This window comes from Pezoporus wallicus, unplaced genomic scaffold (genome assembly GCF_028554395.1).
Source record: "Pezoporus wallicus isolate ANWC-B61680 ecotype Strahan unplaced genomic scaffold, APGP_CSIRO_Pwel_v1 scaffold_6446, whole genome shotgun sequence".
Taxonomy (NCBI): Eukaryota; Metazoa; Chordata; class Aves; order Psittaciformes; family Psittacidae; genus Pezoporus; species Pezoporus wallicus.
This window is the reverse complement of record NW_026636264.1, coordinates 9,770,111-9,793,703: the sequence shown is the minus strand read 5'-3', so window position 1 is coordinate 9,793,703 and position 23,593 is coordinate 9,770,111. Positions and strand designations below refer to the sequence as shown.

At 42.5% G+C, this 23,593-nt stretch overlaps 1 protein-coding gene across 2 annotated transcripts; it reads right to left on the bottom strand.

Moving 5' to 3' along the window:
• Positions 1–1,771: 1,771 nt before the first annotated feature.
• CWC15 (CWC15 spliceosome associated protein homolog) lies at positions 1,772–19,219 on the bottom strand. Of its 2 annotated transcripts, none has more exons than XM_057399827.1 (7): positions 19,108–19,219; positions 16,684–16,822; positions 14,597–14,709; positions 13,599–13,690; positions 12,726–12,836; positions 3,519–3,637; positions 1,772–2,788 (listed from the first exon to the last, which is right to left on the bottom strand). In XM_057399827.1, exons 2-7 carry the CDS (start codon positions 16,812–16,814, stop codon positions 2,659–2,661), a joined length of 696 nt encoding a protein of 231 aa, XP_057255810.1. In that variant the 5' UTR covers positions 16,815–16,822; positions 19,108–19,219; the 3' UTR covers positions 1,772–2,658. The 2 variants fall into 2 exon arrangements, with proteins under 2 accessions (XP_057255810.1, XP_057255809.1); XM_057399826.1 differs by lacking the exon at positions 19,108–19,219 and adding an exon at positions 18,979–19,101.
• Between the last annotated feature and the right edge of the window lie 4,374 nt (positions 19,220–23,593).

The following is a 23,593-nucleotide window of genomic DNA, read 5'->3' as shown; positions in this document are numbered from 1 at the left end:
AGTACTGAAAGCACAGGGTTCTTCCCTGACAACAAGCACAGGGCACTTTAGCTTTCCAGTACTGGTGAAGGAAATTCAGTAGTTAATGATGCAAAACCCACCAAGAGATAAGGTTTGAGATGCCTTAATTACCACATTGTGTTTGTGTATCATTGAGTCCTCAAGCTGTGGGTCAGCTTACACTGCAGGAGGCTAAAATACAAAAGCTTTAGAGGGAGGTCAGAGATAGGATCTGCAAATTCTATGGCTGAGCTGAACAATAATGCCACAAAAAGCCTGAAATAAAGCTCCAGCCCAGACCTATAAGGTCCCTATGGCTCTTGCTTCAGAATCAGAAAGGCAGAGAGCTAATGGGAAGAACGACTGAGGACGCCCATGCCTTATGCGAGGTTAAGGAAGGGGTGTTCTGCAGATGTGAAGAACAACTGCTGCGTGTCCAAGGAAGACCTCGTCCAACCCCAGCCACCTGAATTCTTAGGAGTATTATTTTCTCTAAGAAGAGAGTTTGTTTACTTCGAGTACACAGACGATGGCATTATGCACTTGTGATTTCCATGAATGCATTCAGCTGGCCCTTTGGCTGCATCTCCCCCTCTCCCATACAAGTGTATGCTCGCTTTGGCACAGTGATTACATCTTGTAATGCTGCAAGCGCAGTGTAATTTTTGTCGTTGCTGTGACAACCATGCTGCTGGTCAGACCTGAAGCAGTAGCTGGCTTCTCCACTGCCAGCCCCTGACAAGCACAGCTCTTTGCTTCCTTCCCCTTCTAAATAAGCAGCCTACATATAAAGATTTTAGTAGCTTTACAATCAAGAATTGAAACCTCTTTTTCTGCTTCCAGGAGTCATAAGGCAGTTTGAAGACGAATCCCAGACTGTTTGTGTTGGAACACCTTAAAGCTCATCCAGTTCCAACCCCCTGCCAGAGGCAGGGACACCTTCCACTAGACCAGGTTGCTCCAAGCCCTGTCCAACCTGGCCTTGAACACTGCCAGGGATGGGGCAGCCACAGCTTCTCAGGGCAGCCTGTGCCAGGGCAGCTCACAGGGGAGAGCTTCTGCCCAAAATCTAATCTCAATCTCCCCTCTTTCAGTTTAAAGCCATTCCCCCTTGTCCTATTAGTACATATCCTTGTAAAAAGCCCCTCTCCAGCTTTCCTGTCAGTCCCTTTAGGTACTGGAAGACTGTCATAAGGTCTCTTCTGAGCCTTCTCTTCTGCAGGCTGAATACACTCCGTGTTTCTGTGCAGAAACAAGCACATATTCCTCTAGTAGCTGTAGAAGCTCACATGACCTTAAGCACACTGAAATTCTTGCTTCCAATTAAATACGGGTATTAGCTGCTGGCATTAGTACGCTAATGAAAGCATGGAAAACATAGCTAAAGGTAATGAAAGCTTTTAAAGGATACCAGAGACATGCCCAAGAAAAAGAAAATCAAACACTGCGCTCTGCATTAACTCTCTTTAAAAGAAAACCAGATATATTTTCAAATTAAGAACTTGAAACTAATAATATTACTATGAAATGGTGTCTGTGAGAATGGACAAGACTGAGCATAACATAGGCAAGGAAAAGGGCAAGAATTTTACATAGGGCAAGAATTTTACATAAACACATCTGAGTTCTGCTGCTGCAGCCTTCTGGGTAGAGAGGAAACTACCACATTTTGCAAACATTAGATTCATACCCAGTGCATCACTTGGCCATGATTTCAAATGCAACCAAGATGACAGAAAAGAAGAAACAAAAAATCCCTTTACAACCAAGATATTTTTCATTCATATTTTATACTGTCTTAGTAAGTGTTAAAATTGACATTAAAGAAACAAACAAAGTCTACTTGGGTATCTTGAGGAGATCACTCCTTTAATAAAAGCATTCGTAACTTTCTGACAACACTTAGTAATGAACCACACTGAACCATGCAGCCACATGGCTGTGGTTGAGGGACCCAGCACTGCAGGGGTCAGTTAAGGAGGAAAACTGCAGTGGTTCCACAGAGCATCCCCTGCTCAAGCCTCCCCCAAACATTACCTGGTGCTGCTCCACAAGTGCTGAGCCAGGAAAGTCCAGAAAGCAGGACTGCTAAGAACCTGGAGCTATCCCCAAACTGGAACTTGGTTGAGAGTAAAAGTAACCAAAAAGGAAGATTATTAACTAACTTTCTAAGAAGCTATTCAGAGGAAGTCCAGTTTGCTGCAGGAAGTATAGCTCTCTTCAGTTCACACTGCTTATCACACTCAGCCACTCCCCATCTTTGATATTACTGATGTTTACATAAGTAGCATAAATTACAAACCAGCATCACTATAAATACAGGTTCCTTTGGAAAGCAATTTAAGCAATTGACAGTACTTCAAACCAGCTTTTCTCTACCATTGATCTGGCAGCTAGCAAAAAGTAATGTGACAGTAAAAAGCATGTGAACAGAAAAACATTTATGAAACACAAACTGATTTAATTAGAACTGAAAAGGAAGACATACTGCAGGAATAAAAACTCAATACACAGCAATTATTAATTATGAAGCTGATGATGATCTTGGAAAAGCATATGGGAATTCATGACCAAGTATTCGGCCTTGCATTCTGAGGAAAAGGGAAGGTACACCCACGACCTTCCGAGTCCTTCAGCACCACTGCACATAGAACTGTACTACTTGATATATTTTTCCATGAATTTTTTGTGGAATTCTGATCGCAGAGTATCATTCACAAATCTTTTGTCCTTTTTGGATTCATCCAAACCCTTGGCACAATTCTTGAAGACAACATCGTCATCCCATCTGAAAAGGAAAGTTTGGAACTTCAGTGAGCTTGCATGAAGATGAGGTGCAACTTACAGAAATACATAAATGAAGCTTGGCCCTCCTATTTAAATGTACATAGAACAAGTAGTCACAAGGATTAGATCTTAGAGGAAAAACAGATCTATTTTTCTAATCCAAACCATCTCCTACATGCTCCTGAGTTAGAAGTGAGATAAGTATCATCAGATTAAAGGTTATTTGAACTTACAGAAAATAAAGACCATCTGAGCAGAGCAGAAAAAAAAACCTTTAATCTAACGGCCCTATTTTTGATAAACACAACAGTCACTGGAATATCTGCAAATGAGAACTCTATTGAGAAAAGGACTGCTAATCACTAATTCTGGTTACACTACAAGAAATAAATAAAAGCTCCCAAAGCAGCCAGATTTTAAAGGGAAGCACAACATCAAATTATTTTAGGAACTCTGGTCCCATTACTTTAGTCCTGTTTGCCTGCACTATGTCAGACAAACACAATGCTCAATCTCTCTTTCCCTCTCTTTTAAACGAGAGGAGCAGGATGATTTGTTCAGAGAAATGCAGAACACAATCACCACATGCATCAGTATCCTGATCCAATATTACACTGCCATGACAAGTTCTGCGGAAGGAAGTAAAATCCAACAGCAGTGATGATGTTTTCTGACTCAGAGTATCAAGAGGGAGCATGGAGATGGGTGCCACAGTACACGGTGCACAGTACCTCCTCTTCACTTTGAAGTTTGCTTGAGGCTGTGCTGGGCCAGTAAGGTTCAACAGGGGGTTACCACTCAGGATGTTCTCCATCCGAATTCTTTCTTCTTCAGCCTTTTGCTCTTGTTCCTGTGAACCAGAAATTGATGTATTACTTTTCTAAGCCACTCTTCTCATCTAGTTGGTAAAAAGAAACATTATTTAGCTGTGAATACTCTCACAGACAGAGCTTTAATTCCTAACCCAGACTTCTCAGGGCATTTGACACTTACATATGAGTAAAATAAGGATAGAAGCAGAGATACCCTAAAGAGCTTAACATGGCTGATGAGGAGTCAATCTAGCAACATTCCTATCTGCTCTGCTTACCTTCGATGTTCCATCAAATATTCAGTTCAATTCCAGCTTTACCATTTACATATTTATTACATTAAAAACTGTATACAGATTAAAAGATTTTCTTTATCCTCATGAGAAAAGAAAGTACATTACACAGTAGTCATTAGGTGGAAGAAACTTTACAGTATGCTGAAACTTCTTTATCTTAAGCAATCTGCTTGGGTTTTACAACTACAACTTCCCTAGGGATCAATTAAAAAGAACCCTGACAAATGTAAGGTGACACTGAGCAGCGGAAGTCGTAAGACTATTTAAGAGTTCCAATATTAAGGAACAGAATAATTTTCGTCTCCTTGTACCATCAAAAGCACATAACTCAAGCCTAAGCGAAGTAATGCACTACAGGCTACACAAAGTACATTTCACTGCCTACACTTCCAAGCTGTATTAATATATTTAGTGACTTGAATGTTCACAGACATCAAAATGAATGTGTAATATTCATTTTACATCAATGCATTTTGCACAACCTTTCAAAGACACTGCAAGGGCTGCTCTTTGATGAAAGTACCAGAATAAGTTTGGATGACTAACTAGGTCTCCCACTTCCTATATGCTTAAGTGTGATCTGAAGATATTCTAGTTAAAAAATACACTGATGGCTCATTAGCACTGTTGGAAACTAAAACCATGGCTTAGAAGAAATTATATAAATGAAGGACAGAGAGATCATAAGGTTGTGGGTTTTTTTTCCCAAAATGACACAAAATCCATGGCAGAGAGGATCCCAAAAGAGGAAATGTGTTTCTTCATGGTAGTGGTTACAAGGTTTAAGCATAAACTTGAACACTGATGCTAGCCAGAGCTCTCCAGCATCAAACATTTAATCAATGCCAAGTGATGTATTATTAAAGCTATCTACAATTTATGATGTTTTTCAATTGGACTGATCAGGTATGTGAAATATTCCTATCACCCCAACTCTATTCCAACTCTCTTAAGAACAATACCACATTAACATACATAATACCATGCATAGAGGATGCCTGGCCACTGGTACAGATTTTACCTTTCAAAGCCTACCTGAGTTTTAGTTATTAAAAAACACCTACCATTACACTGCTTCTCACAAATACAATGTAGAACCAGCTGCAATTAATTGCCAGTAGGATGGTAGTATTATATTTTTGCTTATTTACTGGGGTGGTAGTAACAACTGAAGCTGGAATGCAAATGTTGGATTTAAAGCTATGTTTGAAAATGCAAAACTTCAGTTTATTATAGACTGCTTTGGGTTGGAAGGGCCCTTAAAGCTCATCCAGTTCCAACCCCTGCCACAGGCAAGGCCACCTTCCACTAGAGCAGGTTGCTCCAAGCCCCATCCAACCTGGCCTTGAGCACTGTCAGGGATGGGGCAGCCACAGCTTCTCTGGGCACCCTGTGCCAGCACCTCAGGACCCTCACAGGGAAGAATTTTTTTTCCTGATCTCAGTCTACCCTCTAATCTCAGTCTACTCTCTTTCATCTTAGAGCCATTCCCTGTCCTACTGCAACAGGCCCTTGTCAAAAGTCCCTCTCCAGATTTCTTGCAGGCACCTTTTAGTCACTAGAAGGCTGCTGTAAGGCTTTCCTGAAGCTTTCTCTTATCCAGGCTGAACAAGCCCAGCTCCCAGCCTGTCTCCACAGCGGAGGTGCCCCAGCCCTCTGATCATCTTTGTGGCCTCCTCTGGACTCATTTCAACAGCTCCACGTCCCTCTTGTGTTGGGGGCCCCAGAGCTGGATGCAGGACTGCAGGGGATTGCCACAAGAGCAGAGTAGAGGCAGAATCCCTTCCCTTGTCTTACTGGTCACTCTCCTGATACAGCCCAGGACATAGTTTCTGGGCTGCGAGCACACATTGCCACGTCATGTCCAGCCTTCCATCAACCAACACCCCCAACTCATTCTCCTGCTGCTCCCAAACTAGTCCCTCTCTTTTATCTGCTTTACATAACCCATACAATATCCTTCAGGCCCAATTAGCCTGACATAGTTCACTTTCTGGTAACAAAAAAAAAGCATTATCAAACTGAAGTGATGAAATGTGGTGATAGAAAGAAAAAAAAAACCAACCAAAAAAAGGGAAATCAAAACTGAAATAACAGTTTTAAGAAGCATTACACTACAAGTAGTATAAGACTAAGAGTAGAATTTAGCTCCAGACTAAGACACCTAGAAGTAGACATCTGCATCTGTTTGTAGGCAGCTGAGCTCACATCTCAGGGATATCTATATAATATGGTTCAGAGAGATCTAGAGAACACAGTAAGGAGTCAAGATGGCTTTTCTGCTCACACTGAAGTACACACACACAGGACATCAACCATGCTCCAGGCTCTACTGACTGCACCTCCCCTGCACCACCACGGAAGCTGGGATATGGAACTTGTACATCGACCCAAACAACTTGGCACTCCAAGCTCAACTAAGTTCTGTCCAAAACTGCTAATTGCTAGCAAAACGCTGCACTGACTCAAGTTAACCACAATTACAGAAGACTGGAGGGCAGCAAAAACTGCACTATAATTAAAAGAAGTGGTAGGGGCAATCTTGGAAATTTCAAATTATTACATTTTACTTTTGTACCTATTACGTTACTAAACCCAATTATGAACATAATGCAAGCAGAAGCTGTCAAATGTTCTTCTATAGTGACAACAGGTACAGAAAACATTCATCAGTCTTATTTTCATACACTGATTTTCCATATTCACAGTACGAGATGCTGCAGAGCCCCTGGCACTTGGTGTGATTCTTTGCCGCTTCTCAGTTCTACTTAAAACCAGAACTCTGTTGTCTTTCAGACACACAGAGGCAGAACAAGCAGAAGTAGTAACAAACTGCGTAAGTTTATCTTTGTCATTAAAGATCAATAGGTGAAAGTCTGAAAGCAAACAGAGAACAGCTCTATTGAGTAAGGCAGAGACAGGTTTAGGCACATTACAAAGACCCAGCATGCATGATAATTCATCTGTGGAATTCAGGCATTGAAAGTCCCTTCCCATGGCAGGGAGGTTGGAACTAGAGGACCTTTAAGGTCCCTTCCAACCCAAACCACTCTATGGTGGAGCTGTTCCAGGTTGGATGACATTTCAATGTATTTGCTACAAGTTTTAGGAAGAAGACTAATTCTGAAGATTAGTCTTGAAGATTTTTTGTATTATTTGGCTTCACTAAAAACTCCCAAAGAAGGTATCCAAGATTTTAAACAAGGTAATTTACTAAGTTTTGTATCTTAGAGGCATGACATGAAGGAAATATGAGGCATGGTGTAAAATTGACATTTATACTTAAGCTAAGTAATACACTTTGGCCAGAGCTCCAGAATCCCTCATCTCCAGCCAAAAGAGGTTTCATTATGTTCCACAACTTTCCACATAAATCTTCCACTGCGCATCCTGCTGAAAGCTCCAGGCGATGGAGCATGGGTTGTATCAAATCTAACAGACCAGACATAACCTTCATAGCTGTCTGAGCTTCACACCTCTGAGGCACCATCAAGCGCAGCTGTTCACAGAATAAGAGGCTCTGGTTGCTCCAAAGCCTACATTGTTCTTTTGTGTGGCGGAACAAAGGCTTATTCAGCTGAAACACTAGGGCTACGACAAACCCACAACACAAGAAAAGCCTAAGGGGAAAAATAATACCTATATTCACTTCACCCCTTCTAAAGTAATGCCTCTTTGCCTGTCCATTCAGCAAGAGGTATCCAACTCTTTTCCTAAGCCATGTTCACAAAAATCCTGCTCTAGATGATTCTCTCACTACAGACAGCAGGGCTGCGCTTTTCAATGGCAGCATGCTGCACCAACTACCTAGAGAGATGAACTGGATGGCAACCATGTTGCAACCACTGTGCTAGAGTCAGAGGCAACAGAAGAATAGTATTATGGTGCTGGGAATGAGACTGGACTGGCAGAGAATCCCATACCCTGAGAAAGCAGATGGAGACGCTGCCCTGTGAATGGATCTCACAGCAAGCGTCACTGTACAACTGAACTCACCATGTGGCATCACAGCTGGGGGAAGAAAAAAGGAGGGCAAAACTGTATTAACCTTAACTAAACAATTATTCTTTATCTTGCTGTAAGAATAACAGTCCCTTGGCATATTCGTATTTGTTTCTGACCACAAAGGAAAAAGAAACATTACTGTTACCATGGTTATTTTTTTTTAGTATAGCTCCTACACTGAGCACAGAGCAAGATTACTTTTACAGAAAGTGCTGAAATTCCTGAAATGGCTCTGTTGTATTACAGTTATCCTACTTGGTTTTTAGGGGTGTGAAGTAGCCGAATGAAAAACTGAAATACCCACATTTCATTGAAGGCTGAAAAAAAAATAAAGAATCACATAACCTTATTTAAATGCTAATTTGTGAATGACAAACTATGACAGCACTGCCTTCAGCAGCAGGGAATGAAGCAAGTTTCACCCCAGTTATTTAATCCAATGCAAATTCCTAACTATGTAATACAGTGATTCACATAACTGATTGAAGCATCAAGGGCACAGAGTAATCCCAACTGTGGTGTCTATATACAGATTTGTTGTCATTTTGCTCACAAGGGAGGGGATGTTATTGTCAGATCTTGGAAAGAAAAAGTATTGTGAACATGTCTCGAACATTTAACGAAGAAACATATTCTGCTTTTGCCTCTTTTTGTATACCTGCTTTTGCCTCTTTACTGAAATTATTATTTCATCATCAATTTTAATCACTGAGACCCTTAAAACTTAAGTGAAAGGGTTAATGCCTATCAAGATTCATCTTCTAATGTTTTATGTGAAGTCTGTGACATGGTTAAAACACAGGACACAGCTAAGATCTGTTTTAGCCATTGGTAAAGTGACGTATTCAGTTATAGAGGGTGGTGAGGCACTGGAACAGATTGCCCAAAGAAGTGATAAATGCCCCCTCCCTGGCAGTGTTCAAGGCCAGGTTGGACAGAGTCTTGGATGACATTTCTAGTGTGAGGTGTCCATGGTGGGGGGGTGTGGGTTTGGAACTGGATGATCTTAAGGTCCTTTCCAACCCTAACTATTCTATGGTTCTGTGATTGATAAACACTGAAATAAAACTGTTAAACCCAAGCCAACAACTTTCAGTCTGTTCTCAGATAAGCATAAAATGACTGGATGTTAAAATAGCTTTGCTGGAACTGCACATTCAGCTGCTCCCTGGTTTTGAGGTTTGGTTTTAATTATTTACATTTACCTTTTAAGGGAGTGCTCAAAACCTGAAAAATCATGAGCACTGTAATGCTGGATTTGGAATACTGAAATGTTATCCATGGATGCTTCACACACACATAGAGCAGGCCTGTGCTTGTAGAGTTTTAGACAGACTCAGAATTGGGACAGAAATGGCTTTCAACTCTAAAATGTTCTTGTCAGTTTAGTGTCTACTAGAAACAACCTGAAAGATTAAAACTGTGGAGAGCTGGAGAAAAGTCAGGAAGGCTCCCCAACTCAATCAGGTTTTAAAAACATGTGTAGCATTTATTTAATTTTTCTACAGAATTCAAAGGAATTCAAGCATTTTGACATGTTAACAAGCCTTGACAGGACTTGCTTATTTGGTTAAAAACTGTATGTAACACAGATTACAGGGAAGTTATCAGCGTGAAGGAAGTTAGACCTTCTTAATTCTAATCCTTGTCAAAATTAGGTTTAGAGGATTTTAATGGAAATTGGTGTTACCACAGAAGGGAAATTAACAGAGGGCATGATGAGCTGAAAAAAAGCAGTTTCTCATCTTTTAACTGCTGTCTCACCAGAGATGCATTTGAAAAGGAGGCTTCCTTTCACAGCAACTTAAATACTGGACACCAAAGTGATGATGGAAAACAGTTAACAAAGATACAGCTTACTTTAAAAGAAGTCTCAGAAATTACTGGACCAGCATTTTAATAAATCAAAATAACTATCAGGGAAAAAACTGCATTTTACACAAATTTGGGATATATTACTATATTTTACCCACTGCATCTTGTTACAACCCTGGCATGTTCCAAGAAGATGCAGAGACATGTTAATCTGTCTGTATAACAAAGAGATTTGAGAATGATGAGTGAACAGGCACTCACCACCCTGCAGTTTCCCTTTGCTGTCCCACTCCGTCTACTATGGGCAGAAGAGTTTCAGCATATAAACCATCCCTGTACACTGATTAGGACTAACAGCAACTACACAATTAAGAATTTACATGAGATGTTCTCCTGAAGTCAGCTGCATGACTAATATACAGTTACTTACAAAACTGGGTTTAAATTATGGTTTCCAAAACATAAACAACACAAAAAAAAAAACACGTATCTGAAAGGAAAAAGGATTTCTACAGGATGGCTATAAAATGCTTTGACAGTAACACTTTATTTCAAAGCCATGTAAAACAAGGCATAATCTGAGAAGATTATACCACTAAAGCCAACACACATACATGATTGTTCCTAAGGAGACTTGTGCTCCTAAAGCCTCTTTCCAAGACCGCACCCCACCTTGGTTTTTACTTTTGCCATCAACGTTGTCTTTGTTTCCTACTCTCAAAAACCCACAAGAAAATAAAATCCCAAGTACCTGCAGAGCAATCACTATTTACTGAAGATGTCAATTTTTAAGAGAGCCTATGTGCCAACAACCAGTCTCAGGATGAACAGAACATACAATGAGTGTACAATAGTATGCACTACTGCAAGTAAATAACTAACACTATTTTTTAGGAAGAAACAAACATTAGTTTCGGGTAAGTGTGTGTGTATTCAGTATGCACATAGCACATAGCATTGGACATGATAAACCCTGCGTATGGGGGAAGCAGAACATCCATGAAGGTAAAAAACAATACCAGCTAAGAGACAGCAAAATAAACCAAGGGCTACACTAAATACTTCAGAGCTTTTAGCACCCTCTAGTGACAAAACATCCTAGAGATGGTAACATTCCATTCTCTGCAGGAACAGAGAAGCATGCACTTGGGCCTGTGCTGCAATTTACTGCCATACTTTTTATAATGCAAGTTTTCTACAGCGAAATGTGACAAGTTATGCTCTTCAATCCAGATGTGCAATTACAACTACCAGGCAAAGTAAAAACTCCCTACTGATCTAAGCTTTCATTTTATGCGCTGCTCAGAACAGCTGAAGTAGAAGTCTTTTCCTAGACATTGCTACCCTTCATTTGTAAGTTAGTACATTTCACACAGGAACACCTGGAATAACTGTTGCCAGTGTTTTTCAGTCATTTTCACCATGTTATTATTGCAGAATGCAATTTAATTACTATGTGATATACTTCAAATGTCTCAGTATAGAGATGAGAGATGCTTTCAGACACACTCCAATGTAAAAGACCCCTCACAAGCCAGATGGAGAATGGGGTCTCAACAGCCTTCTACAGCAACATTTCTGCACTGAAGCAGCACAGTATAGAACCTTTTACTCTTCCAAAGTACTTCATTCCAAAACTACTTCAAACTCTGAACAGAGCTCACTGGGTTTGCTGACCCTGCTGATTCTAAAGGTAGATTTCTGTATTAGCCTGGAGTAAGCACGCACTCTATTGCTGCCCACCGCAGTTAAAACATTATTCCCTGCTGGCTTTCTGTCCTGGGTTCAGCAGTAGCAGTCATTTTTCCCCTTCTTGTTAACTGGTGCAGTGCTGTGTTTTGACTTCTAGCTTGAGAACAGTGTTGGTGAAGCCGATGTTGTCGGTTGTTGCTAAGTGATGTTTATCTAGCTTGCATTACATCACGTTTAAACCACGACACTTTCCCTAGTTGCTGCTAGATGCTGTGCCTGTTCACTGCCAGCTCACTCTTCTGGAGAGCATTCTTCAAAACCATTAAACTATAAAAGTTTGTGTGTTAATCCAGAGGAAAGGTTACAAATAGTTCAGAGACATCAAAGTTGTCACAGTACCCTTTGATTAGCCTCTTGATCAATATTTAATATGTTTATTTAGCATGCTCTAAAAACCATCTCAGATTACCCCATACAAACATGACAGGTGGTTTGTTTGGGAGGATGTGGGGGCTGTGTTTGTTCGCTTTGGAGTTTTTGTTTTGGTTTTTTTACACTAATCATAGAATCAACTAGGTTGGATAGGACTTTTAATATCATCAAGTCCAATCACTACCTCAGGACTGCCAAGGCCACCACTAAACCACATCACTAAGGGCCTCATCTACATGGTTTCTGAACACTTCCAGGGATGGTGATTCTACCACTGCCCTGGGCAGCCTGTTCCAAACATACAAAACTACTCCAACTGAAGCATGCAACATTTTTCAAAAGCACTAAAACTGTTTAAGCCCTATGAAAGTGCCTACTAAAAGTGGAAGAGGGAATCCTGCACATACCCACTACTTCTGCGGCACCACCAGAGGCAGAGCATTTCAGTACTGCAGATGAAACACCTAGGCTCTAAACTCTGCTGTAACACAATGTTAGAGCCAGTACCATTCATCCTAAATCCTGAACACCTTGGCAACAGACTATACTCACAAACAGTCCCTAGAAGTCCATTTAACCATCAGAGATTTTGTTTCTGCAATCCATCCCAACAATCTCTCTTACACCAAGGAGGTGGGGGGGCCAATAGCACAGGATTTGATCCCGTTCATGGGGAAACAATCTCTAACCACAGGATGTCCATTAAAGGAAAAAGTAATCTTGACACCAATTATTAGACAGAAGAACAAATTCATCATATCTGAGAAGAGTTTTGAAGGACACTTACATTTACCAGTTCTCACTCATCCCAGGTACTTAAGGCACACCAGCTATAACTAACACTAGTCTGCAAAAAGCAGATGCTCTTTTATGGGTGAGATTTTACCTTTCGAGCCTGTTCCTCAGCTCGTTCTTTCTTGATTTTTTCCAGTTCAGCCAGAAGAGCTGCAGTGTCATCATCATCGCTGTCTTCCAACTCCTCATCTTCATCATCTTCCTAACAACAAATGGGAACAAGAAGCTGCTTGTTCATGTCATTAAATAGAAATAGCCACAGTCTGCCCATCTAAGGTTGCAATTTGCTAATGGCTGATTTCTGAAGTACTTGTAGCAGCAGCAAACACAATACAAATGGTTTATTTGCTCTTGTATAGTATAGTCAAGAAAAAAACACGTTCAGGCTTTTTGGATGACTGCAGTTAAAGCTTTTATAATTCAAATGCTAAGTAGCTAATAGATTCTAGAAGCTGTCCCAAATCACTGTCCAATCATTGCAATTTAAATCATTATAACAGTGTGCCTGAATACCCTGTCCAATATTGATGGGACCAAATATAAGAGGATTAAAAAACCCTTGCACTGTCAAACCTCAGACCTAACTTCTAGACATTAGCATGAGAAGAGGAGCCAGGAGCAAGAATTCACTGCCCATGCAGACAGTCAGTCTATCTCAACAGTTCTACCTTTGGGAATTCTAACTAACCCAGTAGTTGACTGAAGTGTAAAAAGCCTCCCATCCCCCATACTTCAAATGGTATTTTCAGTTCCCTAATTTTTGTGTCCTTTCCAAGGATACCATTAGACTATGGACCAGAATCCCCCAAACCACTCTGGACTTCCACCAAAGTAAAGTAATCCTACAACGAAGATCTGCTGGAATCTGTCTTAGATCTTTAGCAAACCTAAAAATACATTCCTATTAACAGCAAATCCTGAATGCAAGACAATAAAAAAGGAAAGACAGAAAAAAGATACATACATCAGTAAGGGGATCATCTGCATCAAGATTTGCTGCTGGAATCTGGTCTAGCCGAGGCTTCTTAGACACAGAAGATGATGATGTTGTGTGTTCTATGGGATAAGATTTAAAAAAAACAACAAAAAATGACTAAATCACTTCATTTAACAGAATCAAATGTCAGAAAGCAAAAATCTTCACAGACTGTCTTGCTTAAGAGATACAAGCTTACACTTACTTCTTCCTCACTTCTTAACACCACGCCCAGTTTCTCCCCGCCTCTGCTCAAGGGAAGCAGAAACATGCCCAAACTTCCATATCTAGGCCTCCAGAAGTTTTCTGAACTTATTACTTTACAAAGAAAGAACAGCAGAAGAAAAACCTGTGCACAAATATCCTTATTCTACATATGCAATTGTAAGGTTCCCATTGAGCATTACTGTTGGCTAGTATGGTCCAAACCACATCTGCTTTCATCTGTGAATTTGAAAGCCCCACAGTACCACCACACCTAAACCTGAAGTACGTAAATTCTGTCAAGCTCAATACTAAAAATGAGTATTTATCAAAACAAACCCCTCAGGTTTTCATTTTAATTATCACTTCACCTTATCTGAACAGAATTCCACACTTCAAAAACAGATTTATTGTTACACTAGTGCTGTAACACTAGAAGATGAGTCACTGCCCCTCTCCTTCCTGTCTCACTTGTCCAAGCACAGAAAAGAGCCCTCTATTAGCTGTTCAGACTTGTTGCCAATTCATTACACTCACACTGTATCAGCTGGCCTGCAGGATGGCCTGCGCTCTCCTACTGCTGGCCTGGATTTCTGATAGCATGAAGCCAAGAGGAAAGCCAGCGGACATTCCCTTTCAGGTCAACAGCTCTGAACTACCAGACCAATACCCCAAATTCTACTCTCATGACATGCTGTCTGCAACCTGCAAACTTCTTACCATGTTTTGTTGAAGAGCAATGCCACAAAAAGATATTAGGATGTTTGTTTCTTTGTTTTTACCTCTCGTTTGCCTGTCTCTGTTCTTCTCTCTTGCAGCAACGCGTTCTCTCTCCTCCAGCTCCCTTCTGAAATCCCGGTTACGCACCTCCTCAGGAGCATCCTGAGTGGCCTGTCTACAACAACATGAGAGCGGAGGAAAAAGCTGAAGTTGATTGTTTGTGGCTGGGAGCAATTTTTTCACGGAGGCAAATAAATCCTTGGGTGAACAAGTATGTACAGAGAGTAAGAACTGGGTACCATGCAGACATGCTTGTTTATTCTCTCTTCAACAGTCTTCTTTTCTGTATGCATTACACATACAGACATGCCATGCCACACACACATGATGCTTCCAGTGGCTCTCAAAAGACCCTACACAAATTCCGACAAAAGCAGGATGACTACATCTACCTTTTGTAGCTATGGCTAAATCTTCTGTTCCCCAGCAGTCCAAGATGAGTGTCCTAGGAGACATCCATGAGAATCATGGTCAACTTCCCTCACTGTTTTATCAAAGTTGCTGCTGCAAGCCCAGTCTCTAAAGCTTACAGATAAGACCTAGACTAGAACATACCTTTCATAAACTTTTCCCCTCTGAGAGACAGATAATCTCCCATGACCATTAAAAACAAGAGCTGAGAGAACAGGCAAAGCACTAGCTTTGGTGAAACATATTGCAAATACGTGTTTCTCCCCCTTTTCTATAATAAACACTGGCCAAAAGCAACAGACTATTTATATTTGAGTCACACAAAGTTCCACCTAGAGAGCACTGAATTTTCTGTGGAAATCTTGAAAAGAACTAATGAATAAAAACAAGCAGCAATTCCTTTCACCTTTCTGTGAACTCAGTGCTGGAAATAAGAGTGCCTGGAAGAAACACAGGCATGAGCCATTATAAATAAATAGTGTGCACAGCCTGTCTTTATAATGAAGTATTTAATTTGCTTGTGTAATTAAAAACCTGGACTTGGAATCCCTGATATAGCTGAAAAATCTCCCCAAACTCTGAACTTGAGTGGGACTAAAACACTGAACTTCTCTTGCAATGGTGCAGTCCTGGCAATTTAACAAAGACCATGTTGTATGAGGTATTTGCGAGAAAGACCAGAAGACACTTAACGGCCCCTCCATCTCTCTCACACACAGGGAGATACTTGTTAAAACATTGTATATTCCTGTACATGTTTGTCCCCACACACTTCATTCAAACAACAGACCCGTGCCTCAACCCCACTTCTGTTTAAAGAAACAAACCCACAGCAATGTTTCCCATAAGAACAAAATGCATGTGAGAGCACTTTTTGTGCTGCTGCTTTTGGTATTCTTTAAAACACTCCAACTCCCTTATCCATACATGTTCCTAAAAACCAAAGGGGCAGGAGGGAAGAGGTGAAAGGGTAAATATCTGGACAAAAAAGTGCAAACATAAAACCTTTGCAGTAATTTCACTGACAAGAGTAACATCAGTTAGATAAAAAGAACATTTTTAGGCTGACACAATTTAAATTCTAGGCATCGTATCACACTGACTCCAGTTTTCACTTAATCTGTCAAAAGGATAACAAAGAATTATTATGTCTTTCAAAGAGAGGAAAATATTCCTAGTATCCCGTTATCTTTCTCACTGATTAAATCCATTTCCTCCCCCAGCACCTGCAGTGTTTAACATCAGCTCTTCCAATATGTGCTATTGCCCAAGTGTTATTCCGTGATTTCCCTGTCTCCTCCTAATGCCCTTCTCAAGTGGTTAATGCCAAATACATGATGTGGCTTTACCCTACTTTAAAGATATGCTCAACTTTGCTCCTCTTATCCCATCTTGCTCATTAAGCCCTCTATGACTCAGTCCCAATGACAACTTTCTTCTACTCCACTGCCCAAAATGCTTGGTGTCCAAAGCACACCTTCTTCTAACACCATGTCCATAAGCAGTAATAAATACCACTAAAATTAAACCTCTCCTAAGTCTGCTTCTAAGACTTACACTTTCAGCCCACTCATTCAACACTGCCACACAGTCTCCAGGGTCTGTTCAAGCACATCAACATCTACTGTGAAAATTCCCAGCCTGTTTTGCTGTAAGACTAAAAAAACCCAATACTAACCTGTATTTGATTTTAGTATGAGAAGGAAGGTCTCTGCTGGAATACTGTTTGGATAGCTGACTTAAGTCTCCTTCACCTTTTCCTCTTCCTCCTCTTGCAGGTTCAAATGTTGGCCTTGCTGCTGTCGTCATTTTAACTACTACAGAATGAAGGGATAAAACCAGGTCTTATTACAACATACAGTGAAAGACTTCCACTGGGAGCTACTTTGTTCCTGGAACTACTGAAGTTATGACAAGTCCCACTACAGAATACCAGCTATCACTTGGCTCATGATTCTTGAAATTTAAGGAGCTTTTTATTGATAGAATTGACAGAATCTATGCAAATTTTCAAAGTAAAGTCTTTCCCAACATGCTTGAAAGATTATACACAGACTCTAACAAGAATATGAAGCTATGTCTGTAAAGTAAACAGAACTGTCCAGATGGTCTCCTGACCTTAAGACAGCAGTACAGTCTTGTAACTAAACTCTTTCCCCTCCTGAAATATGATGGCCAAAAATAACAGGCTCCTGGGAATGACTCCTTATTTATTCCCCAAACCATATCTAGGCATCATAATAAGAAATGCATGCTGATATACAGCACAGCACGCCAAGGATGGTGTTGATAACTAAATACTGATGAAGGTCATGCAACTTGAATGCTCCAGCGCTTGTTCAGCTCTGTAGTTCCAGGCACAACACTCTCACTAGCGCTGCAGCACAGTCCTTCAGGAGCCACGTGCACAGAGCTCCACCTGGCCAGCAAAACCTTCTGAAGGGCTGCTGTCATTGTCTCCCTGGTAGCACAAAGCTTTACCCTCTGGGAAGCCAAGTGCAATTAAAAAAGTTCAGGCAAACACAGGAGTTTTCACCAGTTCTCACACAGAGCCTGCAGGAACTCATACACCACCAGCATGTCCTAAAAAATTCACTACCCAAAATTGTTACTATCAATTCTTGTGTGGCAAAGGACTAGAACAGACTCCATCAGCCTCAGCCACACAGAGAGACCATCAGCATGCACTGCCTTCAGTGCTGCACATAGGAGCTGGGGACCCTTGCAATCCCAAACCCCTGTGCCAAGAACCATGGAGTTAACTAGGTTGGAAATTACCTTTAAGATCATCAAGTCCAACCATTACCTCAGGACTATCAAGACCACCACTAAACCATGTCACTGGGGGCCTCAGTTTTAAGATGTTTAAGATGTTATGATGAGGGTTTTAAGATGTTTAACCAATGCCAAAAAACTTAACATGATGAACCAGTGCCATCTTAAATCTACTATCTGAAACTATGCTCATTTCTGCTTCACCAAGACACACACATCCATTAGCCACAGACTGAAGACAAGACACAAGAGAGACACATCTGCAGATGAATGCATGTATGACAAAAGAACATACTAAAGAATGTTAAAAAGCAAAGAAAACATGCTATTGCTTCATATGCTTTTGTGATACACAAATAAAAGTTATTAATGGTCTGCTTGCATTGTTGGTTATTTTTTTCACTTTCAATGAGATCACAAAACATGACTTCGGTGTTAAAACGATAAAATAATTTGTTGCTCAAAATGACATCCCATTGGGCAGAACAGTTACTACCACTAAACTCAGTGAGGCAGTACCCAGCCTTGGCTCACTGACATCTTTCAGTGCTACGGTCCAAGTCAGCTGAGACTGCAGCCCTTCGATCCAAGAAAGCCACTTGCTCTCAGAATTATCCCTGCTAATTAGACGCAACCCGGGGATCCATTAATTCAGGTGAAGAGACAAATCCAATGTGGCTGTATAATTGCATGAAACATTAAGAAATCCTCCAGAAACTGTCCCGGCTTTTCTTAAATCAGTTTGTATTCGGCTCGGCTTTAAAGGACTCAAACTCGACCTGAAACCACTCAGGGACCGTCACGCAGCCTCTCGGGTTGCAGAAACGGAGCCCTGCAGAATCCTGGATAGCGCTACACTGAGACAGGACCGGTCACGCCGGGGTTAACACCCGAGAGACAGCGCCCGGGCTCGGCCTGGAGCTGAACTGCCCACAGCCAGACCCTCCCGACCGCCTTCACGGGCGGTCCGGGCCGAGAGTCAGTGCTCGCCGGCGGCCCCTTCACCCCCTGACCGACCCCGCCACCCTCACGGCTCTCCTCAGAAACGCTGCCCCTCGTCCACCCACGGGGCCTGTCCTGCCTCAGCCCCGCGACCGTGCCGCAGCCCCCCAACACTCCGTGCCCCAAAGCCGTCCTGTTTCCCCACAGGGACCCCGGACTCTGCCGCCGCCCGCCCGCCGCCTGCCCAGATACTCACACAACGACCTCCTCCCGCCTCGCCTTAGCCAGGCCCTACGCCACCACCATCATTCCGCCAAGCACCCACAATGCACCGCGCGGGGACCAGGCAGAACGTGACGGACGCCGCCGCCGGAGGAGGACTTACCATAGAGAGGGCTGGCGGGACTGCCACCTGAGGGAGGAGAGTGTGTCCGCCATGATGGCTACCGAGGCGGAAGTGGGCGCTGGAGCAGTGGCGCTGCCAAGGGAGCAGTGACAGCTTCCTCCTCTCCCTCCTCTCCTTCCTCTCCTCATAGAATCCCAGACTGGTTTGGGTTGGAAGGGACCTTCAAACTCATCCAGTTCCAACCCCCCTGCCACGGGCAGGGACACCTTCCACTAAACCAGGTTGCTATAGACCTCAGCCAACCTGGCCCTGAACACTGCCAGGGATGGGGCAGCCACAGCTTCTCTGGGCACCCTATGCCAATGTCTTGTAGGGATGATGGGGAAAGATAGGAACAATGGCAGACGGAGAAGGGAATACTCACATTACTAGCAACATGTATTAGCAACGCCAGCCTAAGCCCAGCTGTCAGTCAGCACATTCCTTCCTTCCCATCCCCTTACAAAGAACTTTACAGGGTCTATATTCACTGTTAATTCTGTAAAGAAGCCAAAGCTTGAATGAGCATCACTTAGGGATTAGATTCTCCTTCTTAAGATGAATCTCTCTTGTGTTTTATGTTACTTTTAGACACACTTTATTCTAAAGCGAATCCACACGAAGGCATGTGAAGTAAAAGGCTCTTTGATGCGTTTACAAGTTAACACGGAAACGTTTTCCTGTGCTCCCTTCCCCAGCATGCAGTTTAGGGGAGAGCCCACGAGAGGTCCTCAAAGATGCTGCTATCCAGAGAGCTGCAGCAACAGTGTAAGTTACGCCCTTTGGGTCAGCGAGCCAGCAAGGAAAGCACCTGGACGAAGTGGTATACAAAGAAACCGGTTATTTTAAGCAACTTGTCATAAATGTTAATCTTCACTCGGAAGTCAGGTAAACAGTAACAATAATTACTGCGTCCTTTCCCGAGAGCAGCTCCTGTCAGTAACCATGTATCCCTGCATTCTCTTACCTGCAAGCTTCAGCCTGCACCATGTGAAATGGGTTTGTGGTTTCTGTCAGCACAGGCAGCTTAGACTCACAGAAGGGCCTGGTTTTCCAGTGAGAGCTCGGGTATCCAGTCTTGGGCTACAGATGACAGCAGCTGAAATCAGTGCAGTGTCCTGTGATAGTGGGTGTTATGGATTATAAACCTGTGGGCTTGAAACCAGGAGGAGCTGTTCTGCTAATTTGACTGTCGTGGTGCAGCAGAATGCTGTGATTTGCTCAGTAACCTGTTCTGAAGGCGGTGCCTACTGTTCAGTTGTAATATCAATATAGCAGAAGGCATCAAGTCTTGATTAAAGACTTCAAGAACTGAAGAGAATGCTCCTACTCTTGGGTTTGAGTTAATGCAAGCATTCCCTGTGTGGAGGATTAATTAAAGATGAGAGCCAAAAAACTGGCACAGTTTCTGCTCTGAACAGATACAACGATTCTTCTTAAGCCGTAGTAAAGGCATGGCTTAATGTCTTTGGCCAGAAGTGTTCCCTAAAACCCCAAGGTGCTTCTCTTTACCCCAACTTATGTGTATCAATGTGCAGTACAAATAGCTACAGATGTGGTTTATGCTCAAGGGTTTGGTTTCCTTAGAAGACTTGGGCACTCAAGAAGGATGCTGGTGATACAGAGGTACCTGAGTCCAGACTCCTGAATATCCAAGCTTACTTTTGTTGCAGAGGAGCCCAGCCTTCACAGGTCCACAATTTTGGGGTTTTAAGACCTCTAAACATGCAGAGTTTTGCCCAGTTTTGAACTTGTCTGGACTTAGTTTAGGACTAGGAAGTTCAGCATCATGCTTTCACCATGGCATAACAGGTATATCTCCCAGCTCAAATGCTTAGAAAACTTTCATGCAATAATTATTCTTAGTGCATGTCCAGCACTTGTGGATATCACTGCAGCCTCTCAGCCCCTCCAGGACACATCCTATAGCTGTTTCCCAAGCAGGGCTGACCCCACATGTGGACAACCATTGCCCCATCAGTCAGGCAGCTCTAGGTCATTTTGAGCAACATACTTAGGGATGTTCTGCTTGTGTTTTTGAAGCTGACTAGTTGATTGTAAGGGAAGGAATTAAAGATTCATTGAGAAAGAGATCATGCATGTAGAAGGGAGCACCAGTCAGGTTCAATGGTACAAGTGGCAAGCGGGAATTCCTGGATTCCATGATTATGCGTTAAAATGTTATCAGGCAACCTAAACAACCAATGGCAAAACCCAGGTCTTCCCTGTTCCATGGCCGCTCTAATCACAAAACAGCTCAAGGCTGAAGGTATATTTTTTCCTGTGGCATGCTAAGCCTTGGATCTCTTTGCACACAGTAATTGACACTGAGGATGCACCCTCAGTTATTCCTCTGCTGTGGAAGCCCTTAGAAACCGATTACGTACTGCATGGAAAACATGAAATGCAGGAGAAGTCACCACTTCCCTTGATCATTTCCTCCAGTGATTAATTATGCTTACAGTTGAGAACTGCACCTTAGTTTTAATTTCAGTTGGCTTTATTCCCAGCCATGGGTGCCTGTTGTGCCTTTCTCTGGTAATTTTAGAAGCCTGTTTTCTCTCCAGGTATTTATACTTTGTAGACTAGTCTTGCAACTGCCTTTGGATAAGGTAACCAGACTGGGTTCTTCTAGTCTCTTAGAATTGTTTCCTTCCTCCCATCAATTAGTTGAGGTCTTTTTCATAGAATTATGGAATGGTTTAGGTTGTAAGGGACCTTAAAGCTCATCCAGTTCCAATCCCCTGCCACAGGCAGGGACACCTTCCACTAGATCAGGTTGCTTCTTGTTCTCTATCCAATTTATAACATCAAAACCATAAGAACCATTTCAACATCAGCTCCACTAATAGGAACTAAAGAGATAAAATCACTTCCCTCCCCCAGCTTTCTACAGGGTTGTTTATCTATCTGAGGATCACACTGGCCTTTTTACCCTCACTGCTACCCTAGGTGCTTGAGTCCAGTGTGTGCTGGTGGTCATTCCCGAATCCTCAGGGTTGTTGCTTTCCAGGTTAAAGAATTCTATGTAGTCTTTGAGCTGAGACAAATAAACATGTTTGACTGTGTTAAAGGCATCTGTCTGGGAAAGAAATGCTTTGCTGGTGTCACTGGCATTGCTGCTTACTTACTGACCCATATTTTTATGGTACCTGTACATATTCTCAGTGCAATTTTACGTCTGCTTGTGGATCACACAGGGGGACCAACTTTCTTTGGTTATCTCAGTGCTCTCAGAGGCAGGTCTCTACTAAGTGCTGGCCCTTCTCTGAGATTACTGCAAGACTGCAGAAGTCATCATCTCCTGAAAGAGAACAGAAATGTCTCTAAAAATCTGGTGCATGTTTGGAAACTTGTTAATGTTTTCTCTTCTACTTCTTGGCCTGTAGCATTATGAAGATTGTTCATGTTCCTCATGGACTTTAAAAACTCCCTCTTAGCCTTGCCAATGCAGGGATTTTTTTCCCATTTCCTGTGGTTTTCTGTTATTTAACGCTTCTCATGCATACTCTTTGTTATCTGATTCTTCTTTCTTCCATCTTTAACATTGCTCTTAATTGTTGCTTTCCACTGATTGTTTCTGAATCCAGATGGGCATCTAGTCGAGGCAATTTTCATTTCCTGATTTTTTGGGTCCCTCACTGTAGACTCTGGAGCTATCTTCTGCCCACCCTTAAAATCCAGCATCAGGGCATGTGGTCTCCTCTTTCCAAGCAGCGTGGTTCTGTGACCATGAGTATTGTCCCCCAACAGGGCAGAGGTTCAGTGCCAGAATGGAAATCTCCCAGCTTGAATTTTCCCCTTGCCTCCCTTCCTGTAGGAGCCTGTCTTTTGCCGTGCGGGTCCCACCAGCACTAAATCCCATTTCTGCTTTGGAAAGGCTGCAGCACATTTCTTCCCTCAGGACATCATGTGCTTTGAAGGATCGTGCCTCCTGCCGGGTTGTGAACATGGAAGGGCTCAACAGGGGATTGTTGAGACCGAAGGCTTGGTGCAGGAATGCTCAGCATCCAAACGGTAGCCTTAAAAGAAGCTTGTGGGAAGTGCTGTTTCCTTGATTGGGAAAAGAAGAGAGGCCGGGTAAGGCTGTGACTCAGCCAGTGAGTCAGCAGGGTCTGCTTTCCAGTGAGGCCATCCTGTGCTGTTTAGCACTGTCACACCCTCCCTGCTGCCATGGATCAGTAAAAACCTTGTGCTGCTGCTTCTCTGTGTTCACAAAGTTATCCTGGTCCTTAATCTCTTCCCTACCACCTCCCACTGCACTCTCACCAACTTCCTGCTTCCTATCTCCATCCCCATGGCTGCTGTCTCCTGTTGTGCCTTCAGTGCTGGGTGGATTTAGTTGGTGTGAGCTCCTGCTCTGCAGCAAGGGAGAGACCTTGTGATCTGTTCACAATGGAGGGAAAATCCTGGGAGTCAGCAAGAATTCACTGCAAGGAAAGGCACAGGGTGAGGACCTGATCCAGGTCCTGCCCAGGGCAGTGAT

What these genes read in the sequence shown, in the direction of transcription:
- CWC15 (XM_057399827.1), bottom strand. Translation starts at nt 16,814, where the DNA reads ATGACGACAGCAGCAAGGCCAACATTTGAACCTGCAAGAGGAGGAAGA. An exon ending in CATACTAAAATCAAATACAG is followed by an intron (nt 14,710 to 16,683) that starts GTTAGTATTGGG and finishes ATGTTGTTGTAG; the next exon opens with ACAGGCCACTCAGGATGCTC. An exon ending in CAGAGACAGGCAAACGAGAG is followed by an intron (nt 13,691 to 14,596) that starts GTAAAAACAAAG and finishes CTTATCCCATAG; the next exon opens with AACACACAACATCATCATCT.